This window comes from Dasypus novemcinctus, chromosome 2, assembly GCF_030445035.2.
Source record: "Dasypus novemcinctus isolate mDasNov1 chromosome 2, mDasNov1.1.hap2, whole genome shotgun sequence".
Taxonomy (NCBI): domain Eukaryota; kingdom Metazoa; phylum Chordata; class Mammalia; order Cingulata; family Dasypodidae; genus Dasypus; species Dasypus novemcinctus.
The window spans coordinates 149,752,020-149,772,184 of NC_080674.1; the positions used below are offsets into that span (position 1 = coordinate 149,752,020).

The 20,165-nt window shown below is 39.9% G+C and overlaps 1 protein-coding gene across 2 annotated transcripts in view; it reads right to left on the reverse strand.

Moving 5' to 3' along the window:
* LOC101412724 (protein diaphanous homolog 1) overlaps nt 1-19,375 on the reverse strand; it is a 46,794-nt gene extending 27,419 nt beyond the window's left edge. For both annotated transcript variants that reach the window (XM_058286072.2, XM_058286068.2), the window contains exon 1: nt 19,166-19,375. In XM_058286072.2, the coding sequence (XP_058142055.1) occupies nt 19,166-19,282 (117 nt within the window). In that variant the 5' untranslated portion in view covers nt 19,283-19,375. The remainder of the gene's footprint in view (nt 1-19,165) is intronic.
* Between the last annotated feature and the right edge of the window lie 790 nt (nt 19,376-20,165).

The following is a 20,165-nucleotide window of genomic DNA, read 5'->3' on the forward strand; positions in this document are numbered from 1 at the left end:
CATTTATTTTTTTTTTTTTTTAAAGATTTATTTATTTATTTAATTCCCCCCTCCCCTGGTTGTCTGTTCTTGGTGTCTGTTCGCTGCGTCTTGTTTCTTTGTCCGCTTCTGTTGTCGTCAGCGGCACGGGAAGTGTGGGCGGCGCCATTCCCGGGCAGGCTGCTCTTTCTTTTCACGCTGGGCGGCTTTCCTCACGGGCACACTCCTTGCGCGTGGGGCTCCCCCACGCGGGGGACACCCTTGCGTGGCAGGGCACTCCTTGCGCGCATCAGCACCGCGCATGGCCAGCTCCACACGGGTCAAGGAGGCCCGGGGCTTGAACCGCGGACCTCCCATATGGTAGACGGACGCCCTAACCACTGGGCCAAAGTCCGTTTCCCAATAACCTTTCATTTATATGCAAACAATTATTGACAAAAACAAAATAATTTTATTGAAAAAAGACAGGAAAACATTTATTCCATAAAATATTTATTCAATAGAATTTACTGGAATTAGATCAGCAATACATTTCTAGAGGTTGTTAGTACAAAAAAATAGCTTAATAGAATTACATTTGTTAAAATAGGCTTGATTTTCTCCAAAAGGCATGCAGATCCTCAGTTTCATAAAATCTGACTTAAATCAACACAAATTGTTCAATAGTGTGCTACTTCAAAAGGGTATCACATACAAATATACTTAGCTAAGTAATGCTTTACACTAAGATGATCAATCAACATAAAAATGAAAAGTTATCTCTTCCGGGGAGTATTTCAAGGCTCTGATTTAGTCACCACACCCTAATGTCATATGTGATAAGATAAATCTTTTGGTTACCATCTACAGGAAATAAGAAAGTTCTAGCTAATTTACAATTTAATTCCTATAGGAAACAAAAAAAGTCATAGGATCCCAGGGCATGCCGTGTTAGACTAAACTAATTAAACTAAATGACCTAATGAGTTTGAAATATACTTTGATCAATTACTATGATAATAAACACAAATGAACAGTAAGACTTCTTTTGCATAACTGGACTTGTGGTGGGAGTGTTTGTGGTGATTTCTGAATCTATTAATACTTCAGTTTTTAAAAAGTGAACCAATAGGACTAAACTTGGCAGTCTTTTGAACAAAGCTTCCCTCCGTTTGCCTAGTAACAGAATTGGTCCTATCATAAACTCAAGGATACAAGAAAATCTACTCAAAGGGCAATCCACCTCTACCCGATTCCCTGGCCTTTTGGCACAGGATACTCATGTTGCCCAGCAAAAGGTAATTGGTAGTTATTCTTAGCAGCAGAGAGGTTAGGATCTAATAAGGGAATATGATTAAAACTTACTTTGAACACAGAGTACAGTACATAGCAAAATAGTGTTTCCAGTTCCTATTACTATGCTTCACAAGAACAGTTAATCACAGATAGTAATTGCATGAATTATGTGGCTAGCACAGTGGAAATATAAACCTACAACTGCAAGCCTACATCTCAGTACTTGCTAAAGATATTGCTCAGGCTAACTTACAACAGGACAGCTATATCTGTACTCTTGGCTAAGTGGGCTACCCCCAGGAGAGCATGAGTGAATGCCACTTGGCTCCCATACTCTATGATGATTCTGGGAGGAACAGGATCCCTAAGAACTTAGAGTTTCTTATAATACGGATAATCACAATACAATTCACTAACTGCCTAAGTGTACTCAATCTACCCATGAATGAAGAAACAGGCAAGTATCTGTCATGTAGAATCACACAAAACAGAGATCAGAGTCAAGCCCTAATACACATTTTATTCTAGCATAGAACTGACATTCAGTTCCTTAGGACAGTGAGGCAACAGAGGGTTACAACGTGAATGTGAATTAAATTACCAATAAATCCTAATTTCGCTTTGCCACAAAACTGACCACATTTCCACTAAAGAACAATAAAGACAAGGTGAGCTTTTTACCTACTACAGTTTCAGTCTTTCTGTCTTTATGATGAGGGAACTAAGTAAGCTGGCTAGATTCCCTTCTTCATTTTCCATGTCTTAAACAGAAGCCAATTAGAACTGGAGAGAAGGGAATAAGGGATAATTACAAGTGTTAAGAACTCACCTTTCCATTTTCAAGGCAATGTCCTAAGGGTGATATTGAATGAGTCAATACTTCATCTACTATTTATAGAGAAACAAACTAGAATCTGACATCACTATTTATTGGTGCCAATAGCCTAAATAGGTGTGTGGAGGTGGAGCGTCCCACATCAAAAAAGAAAAGATAAGACAAAGGGGTAAGGATACTTCAGAGGAAAGGAAGTCTAAAAGAGATGTATAAAATGACCATGAAAGGAAAAGTTAAAAAAGTTAAATGTATTTAAAGGAAAAAAGCTGAATATTATCTACCAGTCCCCAGGAATGGAAATGACAGATTTATGCTTTCCAAGATCACTACAGAAAAAGTGCTAAAAGTAAGTGAGACTCCAGCATCTCATCCATTTGATTTCACACTGCCTCAGCAGGCCCCAGCTAAACTCAGAAATAAAGAGATAAACTCCTTAGCATGCATTAAAGAGCCAACAAAGAGAACATGGTAGAGGACAGGGTCCAAGATCTTTTATTCCTAATTAAAAGAGTTCTCTCACTCTACCCCTGCCTGTCACCTGTAGCAGTTTGAGATTATTTATGAATCCCCAAAAATGAGAAAAATTATGTTTGTAAAGTGATCTGTTCCTCTGGCTGTGATGCCCTTTGACTGTATTAAATTCAAAAGTTTTCAGTTTACTTGATAAAAGATTAGGGATTTGATTCAACCACACCACTAGGGTATAGCTCAGGGTTGAGTCCCCACCCCCTTGGTGGGCTGATATAAATGGACACTCACTCAAGACTACACACAGGAACAGAGCTCCACAGATGCCAAAGGACAGAACTTTTGTCAGTTTTGACCATGAAGCCCCAAGGAGAGACGAGCCATTAGCCCAATAGTTTGCGGCAGAAGAGAACAGAGCAGCTGAGCAACTGCTAAGGCCTGGAAAGAAATAAGCCCTATGCCAAACTGATAAAGGAAGCCCTGAAAGACTAGTCCTATGTCAGCCTTCAGCCGAGATCAGAAAAAGCTGGGCCCACAGAGCCTTAAGGGGAAGAAAACAGGAGAGACCAGGCAGAGAATCCCCACCATCTTGCTTCAACACATGACACTGACCTTGGTGAGAAAGCAGCCTTGAGTTGGACTCTTTAGGGCCTTGTAACTTTAAGCTTTTACCCCAAATAAATACACTTTATAAAAGCCAACAGATTTCTGGTACTTTGCATCAGCACCCATTTGACTGACTAATACATCACCTATGGAGCCCTGAAAGATTCCAGGCAGTGGCCCATTCAAGCACAAGTTAGAGATGTTGTATAAAAGCTATAGGCCATTCCCTGTTTAAATTTATTTATAAATTCAAAGCAACAAACTTAATTTCCCTCACATCTGTGTAAAATTGTTGGTTAGAGTCTCCAATAAACCACATTTTCAAAATTGTAATTAAAATGAGGGAAAAATTACTTTGATATTAGGCTTCAATCCTTAACAAACAGGTCCAAAATATATTACTTCTCTAACAGTCCAAGAACGCAAGTCTTTCGGGGAAAAGGAGAAAGTGAATTTCTGTCTACAGCTCAGCTCGTTCTGAAACCCTAGGACAAGCAGAGCCAGCATCCTAGATAGCTGACAGCCCAGGGGGAAGAAGAAAAGTACACTTAGGGCTCACTATTCCAGCACAGCAGAACAGGTGAAAACCAGGCTGGGAATACTGCACTATTCCTACAAGTTCATCAAAACAAACTTCCAGGTCCTTGCACTGTGAAGTACTCATGTGTTGGGAAAATAAGCTGTCAATAGACAGAGTGCTCAAATTCTGGAAGCCCTCTCCTATTAAATATCTAAGATGTGACTGACACACCTGTCTCCGTTGCTGTCAGGGAGAAAAAAGCAGAGCCTGCACATATATTGTCATGAAGTGAAAGAAAAGTAAGCAAAGTTTCCTTCCTTTTAAACGTCTCAAGGTTCTGATAAAACTTTTGAATATATGTCTAGAACATAATAAATATAACCTTTATTCCCCCCAAAGTTTCAACATATTTCTCAAGCTGCAAGCACAGGAAGTTATTCCTCACTTCTTACCAGGTCTCTTCACTTTACTGCCTGGGCTTAGATAAGACTGTGATCGCTCCTTTAAAAAAAGGGGTGTTGTCCATTCATTTGGAAATAGTCAGTGACTCAGGAATGCTGTTTCCCAATCTCCATAGCAACTGTCTTCTCCTCCCATGTTGTGATGTGAGTTGCAGGACCGTCTACTCTTCCTCAAGGGTGGGCACATATGTGACACACCCAAGTCCTGGCCGACAGAAGTTCCTGCAGCTGTAGCTTCTATATGCAGTACAAAGTATGAGGACACCTAGTTTCAAATTCCATTCCCAAATCCTGTTCATTTCTTTTTATTTTTACATGTTTTATTAGGCTTTTTAAAAAGATAAATAGATCACACAAAAATGTTACATTAAAAAACACAAGAGGTTCCCATATACCTATTCATTTCTAAATGATGATTATATCTTTTTCCTATTCTCAAACCACTTCCAAATACTCAGAAATAATAATTTAACCTACTGATAACAGCTTAACTAATCCAAAAATTACACTGCTACTCAAAAAGGCAGATTTGATCTTATGAAATCACAGTGAACATTTTCTGGCCTTTTCCAAATCCAGAATAAGATTTTATTTTGAGACGTTCAAGGGGTACTGGGGATGGGGAGAACATAGGGGTGGATTCTCATTACCCCTACTTCAGTTGAAATATAAGCATAGGTTAAAATAAAGACATTCTGAAAATTCTAGCAATCACACCCCTAGAATCCACACAGAATTTCATCCCAAAGTACTTATGTTCCAAAGAGACTTCTATGTATCACTTCATTTTTCTCTTCTACTTAAAAATAACTATCATAAAATCTGGGAAACAAAGGTAGGAAATTGCTTCACTTTTTAATGCATATCTGTATTTTCACAGAAAAAAACTTTCATAATAAAAAATACACTCCCATTTTGAATAAAAACAGCAAACTTCAAAGAATTGAAACTTGGAAAGTGTTTATGATATACTGACTTTTTTGTTTGCTTGTTGTTTTTTTTAGGACAAGGATTCTTAACATTTTTTGTTCCATGGACCCCTTTGCCAGTCAGGTGAAAACCACAGACTCCTTACTAAGTCCACACTATACTGTGTATTATTTAATAAATATATCACACCTGCATCAACACAGCCCCACAAGTATGTTTTCTGAATTTAAATTCAAGTTCATGGACCCCTTGTTAAGAATCTCAGTTTTAGGCGGTAACAGGGATTAAATCCATAACCTCATACATGGGAAACAAGCACTCAAACCACTGAGCTATACCTGCTCCCCTATATTGTTTTAAAAGCAGAAAACAGTATATAAAAACACGTGTGTATTGAAATACTGACTAGTTCATTCACTACTATGTGAAATAAAAATAAAAATAGGAACTTGGATCCTTAGATATTATTTTGAAAGTATGTATATGTATTTTCAAAAAATAATTAGGACAACATCTAATAGCAAAGCAACATTATCCAATTCTAGATTTGAAATGCCCACCAGTATTTACTCTTCTCCAGCAGTACTTTCCTTAACGGGACATTCTGACAAGGCCTAGTTACAAAATGTAGGGGTGACAAAACATGTAAGAATACTGAATAGTTTGTAGAGTCTAAAAGCCAGCTCCCCTAATCACATGACCTTGAGCGACTTAACAGTTCTAGGTCTAGTGTCTTCCTCATTTTAAGATGAAGAGGCTGGGTCAGATCATTTCTAGGGTTCCTTAAATGGCCTTTGAAGATTGTGCTTATTTACTGCTATTCTTTTTGCAGGCAGCACCATGCCTGCTGTTTGCCTGATAGCACATATCCTACAGTGGCTTCTCACCACTTCTTCTTGTGGTTTCAATCACAGGAAGCAGACGTCACCTAGGGGCCTAGAAGTAAGTAATAAAGAAGCCCTGGCAGATGTAAAGAGCTGCCAACTAAGACCAACTCCCATCTTTTTAAAAATATGAGAATCAAGAAATCACAAGAGGGTTCCTATTTGGAATGATGGAAATGTTTTGGAAATGGATGATGATGATGGTACTACATTGTGAACATAATTAACAGCTCTGAAATATATATCTGAATGTGGTTAAAAGGGAAAATGTTAGGCTGTATCTATGGTAAGAGAATAAATTTTTTTAAAAAATCCATGGAACTGCACTACACAGTGAACCCTAAATTAAATCATGGAGTGCAGTTAACAGTACAATTATAAAAAATGTACTTTCATCAACTGTAACAAATGCTCCACACCAATGAGGGGTGTTAACAGGGCAATATGTGGGAATCCTGTATTTTATGCAAGATTGTTCTGCAAACCCACAACTTCACCAACTTAAAAAAAAAAAATCACTAGAGACCTCTATGCCTGGGAAGGCTCACAAAAACTAACAAAACTAAGAATATAACTCTTGTAGGTCCCACGCAAGCATGATGAAAGAATTTAAAAATAGCTCATAACTATTTTGTTTCTATGGTCAAATGATGGAAATTGAGGAACTCTCTAGCTATGGGGGGAGCACATGTGTTTAAGAAAAAAATAAATGGAGCATTCCTACTGCTGCTCGCATTTTTGTAGTGATCCAGACTTATTCTAAGAATCTGAAGATACATCTTTGTCCTCTTTATTTAACAATCTCTGTAAACCTTTCTGTAACCATGAAAAAGTATTATATTAATAGATTTAAATAGTAAGGGGACTTAGTAATTATTCACTTTAAATGTATGCTAAAAATCCCTAGAGCATTGAGTCAAATACTGCTCTCATTTATAATGATAAAAGTTGGCAGCCTTGTATTAATATATGGAAAATAATGCAGAGTTTAATCCTACAGATATAGTCCTTCCTTAAACACAGTATGAAAAACTTTTTAGATTCTATCTCCAGAGATAAATAATGATTTTTTTCTCAACATAGAGTTCTTCTAGTCTAGTGTAGTTACATTAGAGGTTTTCTAGTAGAGGTTTTCTCTGAACCAGTCATCTCGATGAGAGAAGAGTAATAATTGAAAAATGGTCAATCTCCTACATTAGACCATTGAAATGGAGAGCACTGAAAACAATCTCAAGATTCTCAAGGCTTAAGTTAAAACTAAAATTCATGAAAGGATATCACTAACATGAGTTAAACACTACCACATGCTCTGCTCTTAGGCACTTTACAATTTAGATGCCACATAAAATTTTAAGGAGATGTTAGGTAAGGTATAAAATACAAAAGATATGGAGCTCATGCCCAAGTCTGCTTATCTCATAAAGAAGGTATTAAGAGAAGCAGCTGTGGCTCAAGCAATTGAGCTCCTGTTTACCATATGGAGGACCCGAGTTCGATCTCTAGGACCTCTGGGTAAAAAAAGAAAAAAGGCGTCCCAGAACTACACAGTGAGGTGCAAGGCCCCCGCGTGGTGAAGAAAAGACGATGATGCAACCAAATAGGGGGAAAAAAATTATTAACTATGATCCAAAAGGTCACAGAAAACCAAGGATTATACAGAGAGCTTTGTACAAGTCATGTGTGTTAGGTTTTTTTTTTTTTTAAAGATGACCAACACTTAGATGATTTAGTTTGGGAAAAGGGAGAGACTTAAGGAATGTCATTGAGATGTTTGAGATGACAGAATGATACCTTAGAAGGTTCTGCCCATCTTCCTGCCTTGCCTTTTAAAGGTAGCTGAAGGGTCTATTTGATGATATCACATGTACATGTCATTGGAAGAGTTGATAAATGCTGGGATAGTTTTATAGAAAAAGCAGTAAATCGTATGGCCTGTAAATTGTTTATTACAAAAGCTAAGGAAATAGTAATAAATGAAAAGTGATTTAATTCATTGATGGGCATGTAGGTTCACAATAAAAGAATTTTATCTCCTGTATGAAAGAACAACCTTTATTATTCTTCAGGGTCCTCAGTGTATTCTACAAATGGATTGCCAAGTCATTCCTAGAGAATGATATGGTTATGCCACATATGAAACAGGACAGGTGAAAATCATGTTTATTAATAAGAATACTAGTTATTTCAGAAAATAAAGGGTCTGTGTATGCAGGTGTAATTTTCTCTGCTTTACATCTCAGTAGCTGATAACATTCTTGGCTAGGAAACACTTAAGTGTTTTTCTTTATGTTGAGTCTCCTCAATCACTTTTTAAAAAAAAGATTGAAAAAAAAATTTTAAAGATACATAGATGATACAAAATGTTACATTAAAAAAATATGAGAGGATCTCATATACCCCCCACTCCCCACCCCTCCACACTCCTCCCACATCACCAAATTCTTTCATCAGTGTGGCACAGTCATAGCACTTGATGAATACATTTTGGAGCACTGCTACACAGCATGGGTTATAGTTTACATTATAGTTTACACTCTCTCCCAGTCCATTCAGTGAGTTATGGCAGGACATAGGATGTCCCTGTAATACCATTCAGGACAACTCCAAGTCCCGAAAATGTTCCATATCACATCTCTTCTTCCCTCTCCCTGCCCTCACAGCAACTCCCGTGGCTCCTTCACCTCTTGCCAACCAGCCAAGTGGCACTGGGTGTTCCCCTAGTTAGGGTTCGGCAAGACAAAGCTAATCCTCCTTGCCCTGCTGCCTATCATCCTTTCCCCTTTTGTTTTTATTCCCTGCCTGAGTCTGTAGAAACTGGCTAGAAACCAGTGAACAGCCAGACCTTTGGTGAATCAGGAAGAGTAAGAAGAAGCTGTTGATACAAACTAACATAAAACCTCCAAGCTAAAACTGCTAAGTGGAGAATATTTCAATCACATATTTTACCTTATTTTCTTCCAGTCTTTCTTTACAGTTTTTAGAATCAAGGAACTCTTTTTAAGAAAATAAAAGAATTACTGAAGAATAGAAATACTGAGACCAGTATTTTAATGAATTTTGCGACAGATGACGGAATAACTTTGGGTAAACCACTGTTCTCTCATGCATTATCCATGCATTATCAAAGGTTGCTTTGAATGGGTAGCCTTAAAACTTTAGGGTTGGAAGGAACTTTAAATGTCATCAAGCCTGAACACCTACTCAGTGCCAAAGTCCCTTCTTGAAATTGGAGGTTTGAAACATCAGGTTGCTAAGAGATGTATACTACACAAATAAATGGAGGAGAAAGCAGCAGAAATGTTGGATTCTGCATTTCCTTTAATAAATTTCAGAACCTTGGAATAGGTAGAATAGTAGAAAGCGATTATACAAAAGGAATAGATAAGTAGCAGCTAGGAGAAGGAAAAGATTAAAGAAACTGGCACTCTCTTGCTTGGGTCTGTGACAATTAGGGAGCATTGATTTGCCCTTTAAATACCTCCTTCCCCCAAGGGGCTGTAACAGATAAGAGAACAAAAAGGAGAGTAAGTATAAGGGAATTGAATTTAGAGAAACACATGGCATTCTTATAAGGAAGATGGGAAAACCCCATCTTTGGTGGAGGGTGAAACTGGTCAGTGCAGATTCTTAGGTAGTAGTTAACTTGCGCATTTTGCCAGAGAAGGTAAGAATTTATGGTGTCCTGGATTACTCTTCTGGATCTCTGATTCTGTAACTTATTCCCTGTCTCATGAATAGTACTGTATGAAAGCACAAGATTTGTACTTTCTTTCAAGATTTAACATATCTTAAGGAGCGAGCAGATTTTGCAAACCATCTTTGAGCTGAGAGGGTCACAGAAAACCAAGGAGTATACCTTGGTAGTGGGCCTTACATGTCAGATGTATCTGCCTTTTTATTTTAAAAGTCAGACTTTCAGGATCAAGTAAAAAAAGGTACCCCTCACCTTTTTTTTTCCAGCTTTGCTGTATAATTAATATACAGTAAACTGCACATACTTCAAGTACACAGTTTATGAAACCATTACCACACTCAACATAATGAATATATTCATCACACTCAAAAGTTTCCTTGAGCGTCTCCCCACTGCCCTGTCCTAATAACCACTGATTTGTTTTCTGTCACAATAGATTACTATGCATTTTCTAGAGCTGTATGAAAATGGAATCATACAGTATAACTCTGTGGCCTGGCTTCTTTAAGCATAATATATGTTGTTGCATATATTAATAGTTCACTTCTTTTTATTGCTGAGTAGAATTAATGTATGGTTTTGCCACACTGGGCTTATTCATTTGCCCATTGATGGATATTTGTGTTATTTCCAATTTGTTTGTTTGTTTGCTATGAACACTCATGCACAAATTTTTGTGTGGCTATATACTTTCATTTTTCTTGGGTAATAACCTAGGAACACAATAACTAGGTAAGATTTTATATCTGTTTAACTTTGTAAGAAATTGCCAAACTCTTTTCCAGGGCAGTTGTACCATTTTGCCTTCTCACCAGCATGGATGTAAGTGTTCTAGTTTCTTGCCAACTTTTGGTGTGACCAGTTTTTAAACTTTTAGACATTCTAGTGGATATATAGTGATAACTTAGTGTGGCTTTTATTTGCTTTTCCGTAATGACTAATGATGTCAAGCATCTTTTCATATGCTTATTTGCTATCTATATGTCTTCTTTGGTAAAGTGTCTACTTGAATTTTTGCTCATTTTTAATTTATTTTTAATATATTCTTTGGAGATTGGTTCTGCAAATATTTTCTTCCAGTTAGTGACTTGCCTTCTCATTTTCATGCTTTTGTGTCATATTTCAAAAATCTTTGTTAAAGTCAAGGTCACTGAGACTTTCTCCTATGGTTTCTTCTAGAAGTTTTATAGTTTGAGCTCTTCAATTCTTTTTCACAGTGGATTTATGAGTTACGTTCCACACATTCACTTTGGTGTGTAAGATTTTACCTGTAGTCAGGACAGAACATTTCTGATACTGCTACGATCAGGGACCTTTAAGATTCCATTTATCCTGGAAGCAACTTCATCTTCTTATGCACGATTAGAAACATTTTCTTTTCCTGTACTTGGTGTGCGACACACTGTATAATGTCTATCTTTCTATCTATAAATATTAATGAATGTTCAGCAGCTTTATAAATAGGAAGATTAATTCATTTCAATGTAGAAAGACAGAGTAATAGCAATAACAACCGTAATAACAGCAGCTGTTTGTTGCATGCACTTACTATACTCATAATAGCACTGTGTTAAAGAGCCTTAGATCCATTATCTCATGAATCTTCACACCAACCTTATAAAATTAGATACTACTGTTATTCCCATTTTATAGATAATTAAACTGAAACTAAGTGAGATGAAGCTACTTGCATGAGGACACAGAACTAGTTAAGTGGCAGAGTTACCACTCAAACCTAGGTCTAGCTATTCAAAAGCACCGACTTTTACTTGCCACATTGTACTGACAATTTACATGTATCCAGTTATTGCACCTGCAGTTTAAAAGAGAGGTTGACCCCAGACTATTCACTGCTAGGAATTTCTCAGAAAATGTTGGCGGTACCTCTTTGGGTCCACTGGTCATCTGTAGTCTATTAAAACTGGACTCTTCTAGAGTTCCACTGATGGGAAAGAAGTTCTGGGTCTGGATGTACAAAGTACAATGGTTAAATGCCTAACTGCTTTTAGCATTTAGTCATTTAGACTTTGAAACCACTGGAACAATCTTAATTAAAACATCTTTTGCTAGGCATCTACAAGGAGCCATAACAGCGCATGCAACCTAATTGACTCATGGGTTATTAGAAAGTTGTCTAAATTATTATTTCTTAGCATAACTTCATTTCCTTTTAGAACGGTTCTACCAGTATCACCTGTCAGGAATTTTAGCTGTTTAAATTGCAAGTAGAGAACAGAGCTGAGAGGACTTTAAGAAACATGGCAGATTAGAAAGACATGGGACTCTCTTCTCTCACAGAAAAATTGCTAGAGAACAGGCAGAAACAGCCTGGAAAAAAAATGTTCTGGGGTTTATGACACCAGGGGAAGGTTGGACAGCACCCAGAAGAGAAAGGGGCACAGGAAAAAAAATCTTGACAGAAAGACTGTGAATAGAAGCTGCAGCTTCAGGCACAGGCACCCTCCCCCCACCCAGTGAGCAGACAATTTTGAATTCTCTGGCCTTGGGCTGAAGGCTATGGACAGAGGGGGCCTGCAGGGACCCACCTCCCCAGGAAATGGGAGAGAGAGGGATGTTGCCTAAGGCTGATTCAGTTTTAGGCCTACAAATTTGGTCTGCAATGTCCCAGGAGCTCTTCCAGGCCCTGGGAGGGACAACACCATTGCTTGCCTGGGGACCAGCACAGGACTAAAGAGGTCCCACTCTCTCAATCACCCTCCCTACTGACCAGGACTGGTTTTTGAGGACACAGAGGGGAGTGGAATTATTTCCTGGGCATGGTGGGGGTGGGGGAGAGCTGCCAGCAAAGGATAGAGATCAGCCTCCGTGAACATTTGAATTGCAAGGCTCTTAGCCTCCAGGCAGGTTCCTCTGTCCCACGGTTGCCATAGGTAGTGCAGGGAACACATTCCCAGGAGGATTTGGACTGAGAGGGCTGTTGAAAAGCACCATCTGCTGGCGGACCAAGGAAGTGCATGTGAGAAAATTAAAAGTAAATGAGACTTTTTCCAGCCTTTATAGCCTCCTTCCCCAAGGCCCAAGGAAGGGGGTCTACAACCCATTACTGGGTCCAGGGCTCAGATTTTATGTGTGTGTGTATATGTATGTATGCGTATATATATAAACATACACATATATATGTATTTTATTACAGAAGTTGTAAACTTACAAAACTATCATGCACGTGTAGAATTCCCATACAACACCCCTTCACCAACACACCACACTGTTGTGAAACATTTCTTACAGATTATAAGGTAACATCATCAGACATCACAACTAACTATGGTCCATAGCGTACATCTGGCATATTTTTTCCATACTCCCTATTATTAATACTGTACATCTTTGGCATTGATGCAAAAATATTATAGTACTGCTGTTAATTATAGCCCATAAGTTACATTAATTGTATTTTCCCCATGCTTCTCCACATTCCCATCACCTATTCTAGTTCACAGAAGGATGTTCTTGCATTTGTACTATCAACTATAATTCTCATCCACCTCTGGGTTCACTGTGTCATTCAGTCCCTGGATTATTCTCTAGCTTTATTCCAGTTGACATTTATATCCCTAGACTACCCTTTTCAGCCACAATCCCATTTATAAACCAGTTGCTACTCACTATAATGTGTTACCATCAACTTTATCCATTTCCACTCTTTTACAGTCAAGTTAATTAAAACTTATACATACATTAAGCATCAGTACTCCCTCACAACAGGGCCCAGATTTTAGCAATTAACAGCGATAATCCTTAAGACCCAAAACAGGTTGAAGCAAGAACCAAAAAACAACAGTAATACACAGCCTCCTGCCACTAAATCCCTACAAAAAGGAGAAAAATTGAGCATCTGAGTAATCTTACCATCCTATTCAGATGCCCAGACATCAGCAAAAACTTGCAAGGCATACTAAGAAAATGGAAGAAATGGCCCAAGAAAAGGAATATATCAAAGCCCCAGATGAGACACAGGATTGAGACAACTAATTAACGAGATGCACACAAATCTCCAAAATAAAAATCAATGAGTTGAAAGCCAATATGGCTAAAAAGATTGAAAAAATCAAGACACTGAGCAAGGACAAAGAAGAAAAAAAACCTGAATAGAAAAGTAACAGAGCTCTTGGGAATGAAAGATATAGGTCTATGGACCAAGTCTACTTTTCTGGGATAGAACAGTCTCTTTAACAAATGATGTTGGGAAAACTGGATATCCATAACCAAAAGAATGGAAAAGAACCCCTATCTCACTCCCTATACAAGAATCAACTCAAAATGGATTAAGAGGAGTAGATGTGGCTCAAGTGGTAGAGCTCCCACCTCCTACATGGGAGGTTCTGGGTTTGCCTCCCAAAACAAAAAACAAACAAAACCAACTAAGGGAAATCAATGTGGTTCAGTGGTTGAGTGCCGGCTTCCCACATATGAGGTCCCAGGTTCAATTCCTGGCCACTGGTACCTCAAAAAAAAAAAAAAAAAAAAGGATCAAAGACCTAAATATAAAAGTCAGGACCATAAAACTCCAAAAGATAACACAGGGAAACATCTACAGGACCTCACAGTATGTGGGGATCTCTTAAATCTTACACCCAAAGCACAAACAACAAAAGTAGATAAATGGGACCTTCTCAGAATTAACCACTTTTGCATCCCAAAGGACTTTGTGAAGAGGGTAAAAAGGCAGCCTACTCAACAGGAGAAAACATTTGGAAATCACACATCCAACAAAGGTCTAATGTCCATGATATATAAAGAGATCCTAAAACTCAACAATAAAAAGACAAATGACCCGATTAAAAATTGGCAAAAGACCTGAATAGACATTTTTCTAAAGAAATACAAATGGTGAAAAAACACATGAAAAACTACTCAGCATCACTGGCTATTAGGGAAAAGCAAATTAAAGCTACAATGAGATACTGTTTCATACCTACTAGAATGTCCAGTATTTTATAAAAACAGAAAACTAAACGTGTTGGAGAGGATGTGGAGAGATAGGAACACTTATTCACTGCTGGTGGAAATGTAGAATGGTATAGACACTGCGGAAGTCTGGCAGTTCCTAAGGAAGTTAGATATAGATCTACCATGTGACACGACAATACTGCTACTAGGTATATACCCAGAAGACCTGAGACCAGTGACATGAACAGACATCTGCACACCAAAGTTCATAGCAACACTATTCACAATTGCCAAAACACAGAAACTGTGTTGTATATACATGATAGAATATTATGCAGCTGTAAGAAGAAATAAAGTCATGAAGTATATGACAACATGGATGAACCAAGGACATTTTGTTGAGTAAAGCAAGCCAGACACAAAAGGACAAATATGGTATGACTGCACTATTATGAACTAAATATACTGTGTAAACTCATGGAGTTAATAACTAGAATATGGGTCACCAGGGAGTACAATGTGGTTAGAGAATGGAAAGCTAAGGTTTAATCTGTGTATAATTGGTAAAAAGTTGTTTTTAATCTTTGGAAATGAACAAAAATGGTGAAAGCACATCATAAGATTTATAATTTAATAGCATTAACATATGGGTATGACGGGAAACGGACTTGGCCCAGTGGTTAGGGCGTCTGTCTACCACATGGGAGGTTCGCGGTTCAAACCCTGGGCCTCCTTGACCCGTGTGCAGCTGGCCCACGTGCAGTGCTGATGCGCGCAAGGAGTGCCGTGCCACGCAGGGGTGTCCCCCGCGTAGGGGAGCCCCACACGCAAAGAGTGTGCCCCGTAAGGAGAGCCGCCCAGCGCGAAGGAAAGTGCAGCCTGCCTAGGAATGGCGCTGCACACACGTCCCAAGCCGCTGATGACAACAGAAGCCGACAAAGAAACAAGACGCAGCAAACAGACACAGAGAACAGACAACCCAGGGAGTGGGGGGGGAATTAAATAAATAAATAAATCTTTTTTAAAAAAAACAAAACATGGGTATGATAGTGGTCTGTTTTTTTTTTTTTGAGTAATGAAAATGCACTCATTGACTCAAGTGATTAATGCATAACTCAGTGATTATATCAAATGTCACTGATTGTACACTTTAGATAAATTACATGGTTTAATGTACAAAAATAAATAAAGACGTATTGGGGGGGAAATATACCAAATATAATATTCAGACTTGTTAGTAGTAATATTTTGACAATGCTCTTTCATAATTTGTTACAGATGTTTCACAACAATGCAAGGTTTTTGTGGTGGGGTGATGTATGCAAGCCCTATATGATGTTATACATGCTTGTTCTGAAAGTTTAAAACTTTGACTATACTTGTTTATGTATATTCATGTATGAATGATATACTTCAATAAATGATTTTTAAAACAAAAAAAATTCTGCCTGGTATCCTTCACTTTTGACTGCTCTCATTTTGGACAAAGGTCCACAAATAAACATTTATAATCTCACTATCTTTGGTTTCAGAAGGGCATGAAACTGTAACACGGTAGTAACTCAGCACAGGCATCCAAAATTATCCAGGATTTTTAAAATTATGTATCTTATATTCTTTCTAATTCCACACTAAAATTCAGGTTTTACAAAGTTATACTCCTAGCTGAATCAGGAAGCTTTTCTCTCAGAATGTTTCAATTTCTTGATTGTGTGAGAAGGAATGGAGTCTATTAGAATGCAGGAATATTCTGTAGCCTCCTAACATCCTGGTTCTGAACTTTCAGAAACCCACCTATTTGACACCCACATTTATCAAAGCTGTAGAGCCCAGAAAACACTCCAAATTATGTATGTGTATAGTTCTCTTATTTTCCTTCATCCTTAAGGACTTCCCAAAACAACTGGAATGATGCCTAAGAGAAGACAGACTCATGAAGAACCAAGGGGGACCAGGCAGCCTGGCTTTAGTCACTCATGTCAGCATCTAACATATTTTAAAAGATGATGTCTGCTTTTTAAACTTAGACCCCCATCTCCATTTCCATACAAGATTATGATCTGTACTTAGAACCTGCATAAACCTAGAAAGGTAAGTAGCAGCTATAAAGATCAGTAACCCCTCAAACGCAAACAACCTCCAGGCACACTTTGTTCAAACCAGTTCAGTTTTATAAAGTACACCCTTAATGGAGTTCCAGAGGACGTATACTCTAGGAAAGGTGCAGTAGGCGAAACAGCTTTGAGTTCCATTTTAGCCTGCAGTTTAAGAAAACCAAGTCATGGGTAACAAAAGCACACCAGCAATCTTGCCCACACCACCCACCCACATATAATATACACAGACACAAAGTGAAGTAGATTGCAATGTTCCTCCTAGTCTTTCATTTCCACAAAGTTCAAAGATAATATTCTAATGCCTTGAGGCAGGTTATACTTGGCAATAAAGGAGTTAAGCAGCACTACTTTCCTGGAAACCTTCCAATCCCCTAGCTAACAAAGCAATTCCTTACTGCCTGTGCTACATATTTTTAAAAATCCCAACAATTTAAGGGTTAAAACCAACACCTCGGAAAGAAAAAGAGAACTTGATTAAGCTCCACCCTTTCTAAAGCAAATACTAACTACTCTAGCCAAATCCACTCAGCATACAAGACTCAGTGACACTCCAAAAACAGGTGAAAAGAAAAGTTGAGCTTCCCCCAGGTTCCTCACCTTACAGCACAACACGTGTAGATTTCACAAATTTGTGAAACACACACGTTAGATAAAACAAAAGCACATATAAAATTCTACTAAGAACTTGAAAAAATATTTACAAGTCACAGAGGTCAGCAGAAATAGTTGGAATGCAGGTTAGGATGGTCAAACAATACCCATGGAAACAAAATCAAAACAAAATGATACAGAAACAGAAATAATGTGGTCCCTAGAACTTAAGTCTTAGAAAGGAAACTCTCCAACTACAGGGTCAGTTCTTATACCAAAGAAACATAGGGAAATGCTGCTTTAATCATTTAAGGTTGTTTTTTTGGGGGGAGGGGGTTAGGAGGACAGAGTGCAGCACTCCTATTAACTTAATACTTAGACACAAGGTGTTCACCAGATAAAACAGGCAGTCACTAGAGCCTGTAAGTCATTGGACAGGAGAGTCCAGGAGCACCTGGTCTTTCTAGAAAAAGGTAGAAAGGAGATCAGTCGCTATTTTAATTCTATTTATTACTCTCCAAATCTCAGCCCTCTGGGTCACAAAGCAAAATTTTCTTCCTGTTTCCACCACTTTATCAGTTTTCTTCCTAAACTTGTTCATTTGGGTCACAATGCTGAGGACAAGGGAAAAGAGAAAGAAAGAGGAGCTATAAACCATTTGGTCGGTACAGATAGATACTGGGTTGGGGGGAGGGGAGGGTTAATCACCTGGAAAAGAAGACTAAAACACAGTTACAATTAGCAAATGATTATTAAGATCAAAAACTCTTTCCCTGTCTTGGGCAGGGCTTCAAATCTTTTTTTATAGTAAAATGCAGACAAATAGCACCCTGGAGAGAGAAGAAAGAAGATTTAGTGCGGGCAAAAGGTAATGAAATATGATAGGGCTATGTGAATATCAATATTTCTTCAGACTCACACTGGAAGTAATTGGCACTTGAGGAAAGCTATACTCTTCTGCAAGTAGGAAAAGGGAATAATGTCAGCATCCTTGGGCACAGGAGGTGGCAGAAGAGGAGTTTAGGAAATGGTTATCATGGGACATGCATAAAAAGTCATTCAATTACTCACAAACTTCTAGGACTTGTGGGCTAATTTCCTCCCCAAGGAGGAGGTTTATCAGTATCCTAGGTCAAGAAGGGCATAATCATGGGAGAAGTTCTAACTCCAAAAAGTGGTAAGCAACAGGGCAAAGAAACAGGTTCTTTGGCTACAGAAAAATTGGAAGGCAAATAATTAACGCTGATGACCGAATGACCAGAGGTCTGGGGCAGAAACCGATTGCTGTAATCGCAAGGACGAACGTCCAAGGGAGGAGGGAAGACAGGGCACGAGCCAGGTAACATTCCTGAGGGGAAGGATTATCAGGTGACACCGGGCTGAGGGCCCAGCAGGGGGACTGGGCGGGAGCAAAGTTAGCAGGTGAAAAGGATCAATCATGGGGAAGGAAGTGACCTTTAGGAGAAGGAAGTAAGAGATTACCAAAATAAGAGGGGAAGGGTAATTGGAGAAAACGGACTCAGGAAAGCACGGGGGATCAAGACGGAGAAGGCGTGTGCGGGTAACAGGGAAAGAAAGGAAGTGGGGCTGGGAGGGAAGAGATGGGGCTGGGAGCTGGCGGGGCAGTGGGGGCAGAGGACTGAGCTTGCGGGCAGGAGAGTGAGAGAAGCCGCGAGGTTGCCGGGGCCAGAGCCGGCGCGACTCCGGGGCTCCCCGAGGTCCGGGAGGAGTATGTCGGGCTGCGGAGCCCAGGACTGAGGCAGACAAGGAAGAGAGGGGCGGGGGAGGCTCTCGAGGGAGGGGCGGGTGCCCCGAGGGTCGGCTGCTGGTGTCCCGGGGGTCCCCAGGGCGGTTGTGGGCCGGGCAAAGGGAGAGGGGTGGGAGGGACACTCACAAATTTCTTGGATTTGCCGCCGTCGCCGCCCGCCACAGGCAGCTCGTCCGGGCTCCGGCCCTTCTTCTTGTCCCGGGTCCCGCGCCCGGGCCCCGGGCCCCCACCGGGAGGCTCCATGCCCCGGTTCGCGCTGGCTGGCGACCCCCACGCCTACGCCGCTCCCTCCGGGTCGCACCGCGCCCGCTGCCGCCACCACCGCCACCGCCCGCCCAGCAGCCTCTCAGCCCGCCGCCGCGCCCCGCCTCATTAGCATGCCGGGCTGCGCGCGCCTCATGAATATACAACGGCGACGCCTCACTCCCGCCCGCCTGCCCCACTTCCGCCCGGACCCGCAGCCCCTACCAATGGGGGAAGAAAGGGGGTGGAGGGGAGCCGCGGAAGCGCACTACCTGCCGGCGGGCCTAACCATTCGGACCCACGTGGGGGATGACGAGTGGGCGGTACAGCGCTACTCGGCCTCAACCAGAACAGCGCCCTCTGGTGGTTGGAGCGGCGCAAGGAAAGCCTCCCGGTTCCCAGGCAGCGCCCACGTGGCTGTCAAGCTTGGACCTGCTCACACCGGTTTATCTGAACCAAACTTCGAATCAGAGGGACTGTTTTACTGGCAGAAAATTTAGTGCTGGATTTTCCGGGATAATACACTTTTTATATGTGCAATACACTTGGAGCACACTGAAAAAATTATTTTCATTTTTTCCTAAGTAAAAACACCATTTATTAAAAGCTATGACAACTTGGTCCATGCTAGACCATGAACCAGACTAGCTCTGGAATTAAGATTTCCTAGTTTTGAATCTCAGATTGGCTACTTTCTAGTTGTGGTTCTAATTTGGATACTATTTCTCTGAACATTGGCCTAAACTGTAAAAATAGTTCCATTTACTAAGCGCTTGTTCTATGCTAGACATTGTGCAAAACACTGCATGGATCATGTTACTGAATCCTCACAAACCCATGTGAACGATTCTACTAGTCTACCCATTTTAGAGATAGGAAATTT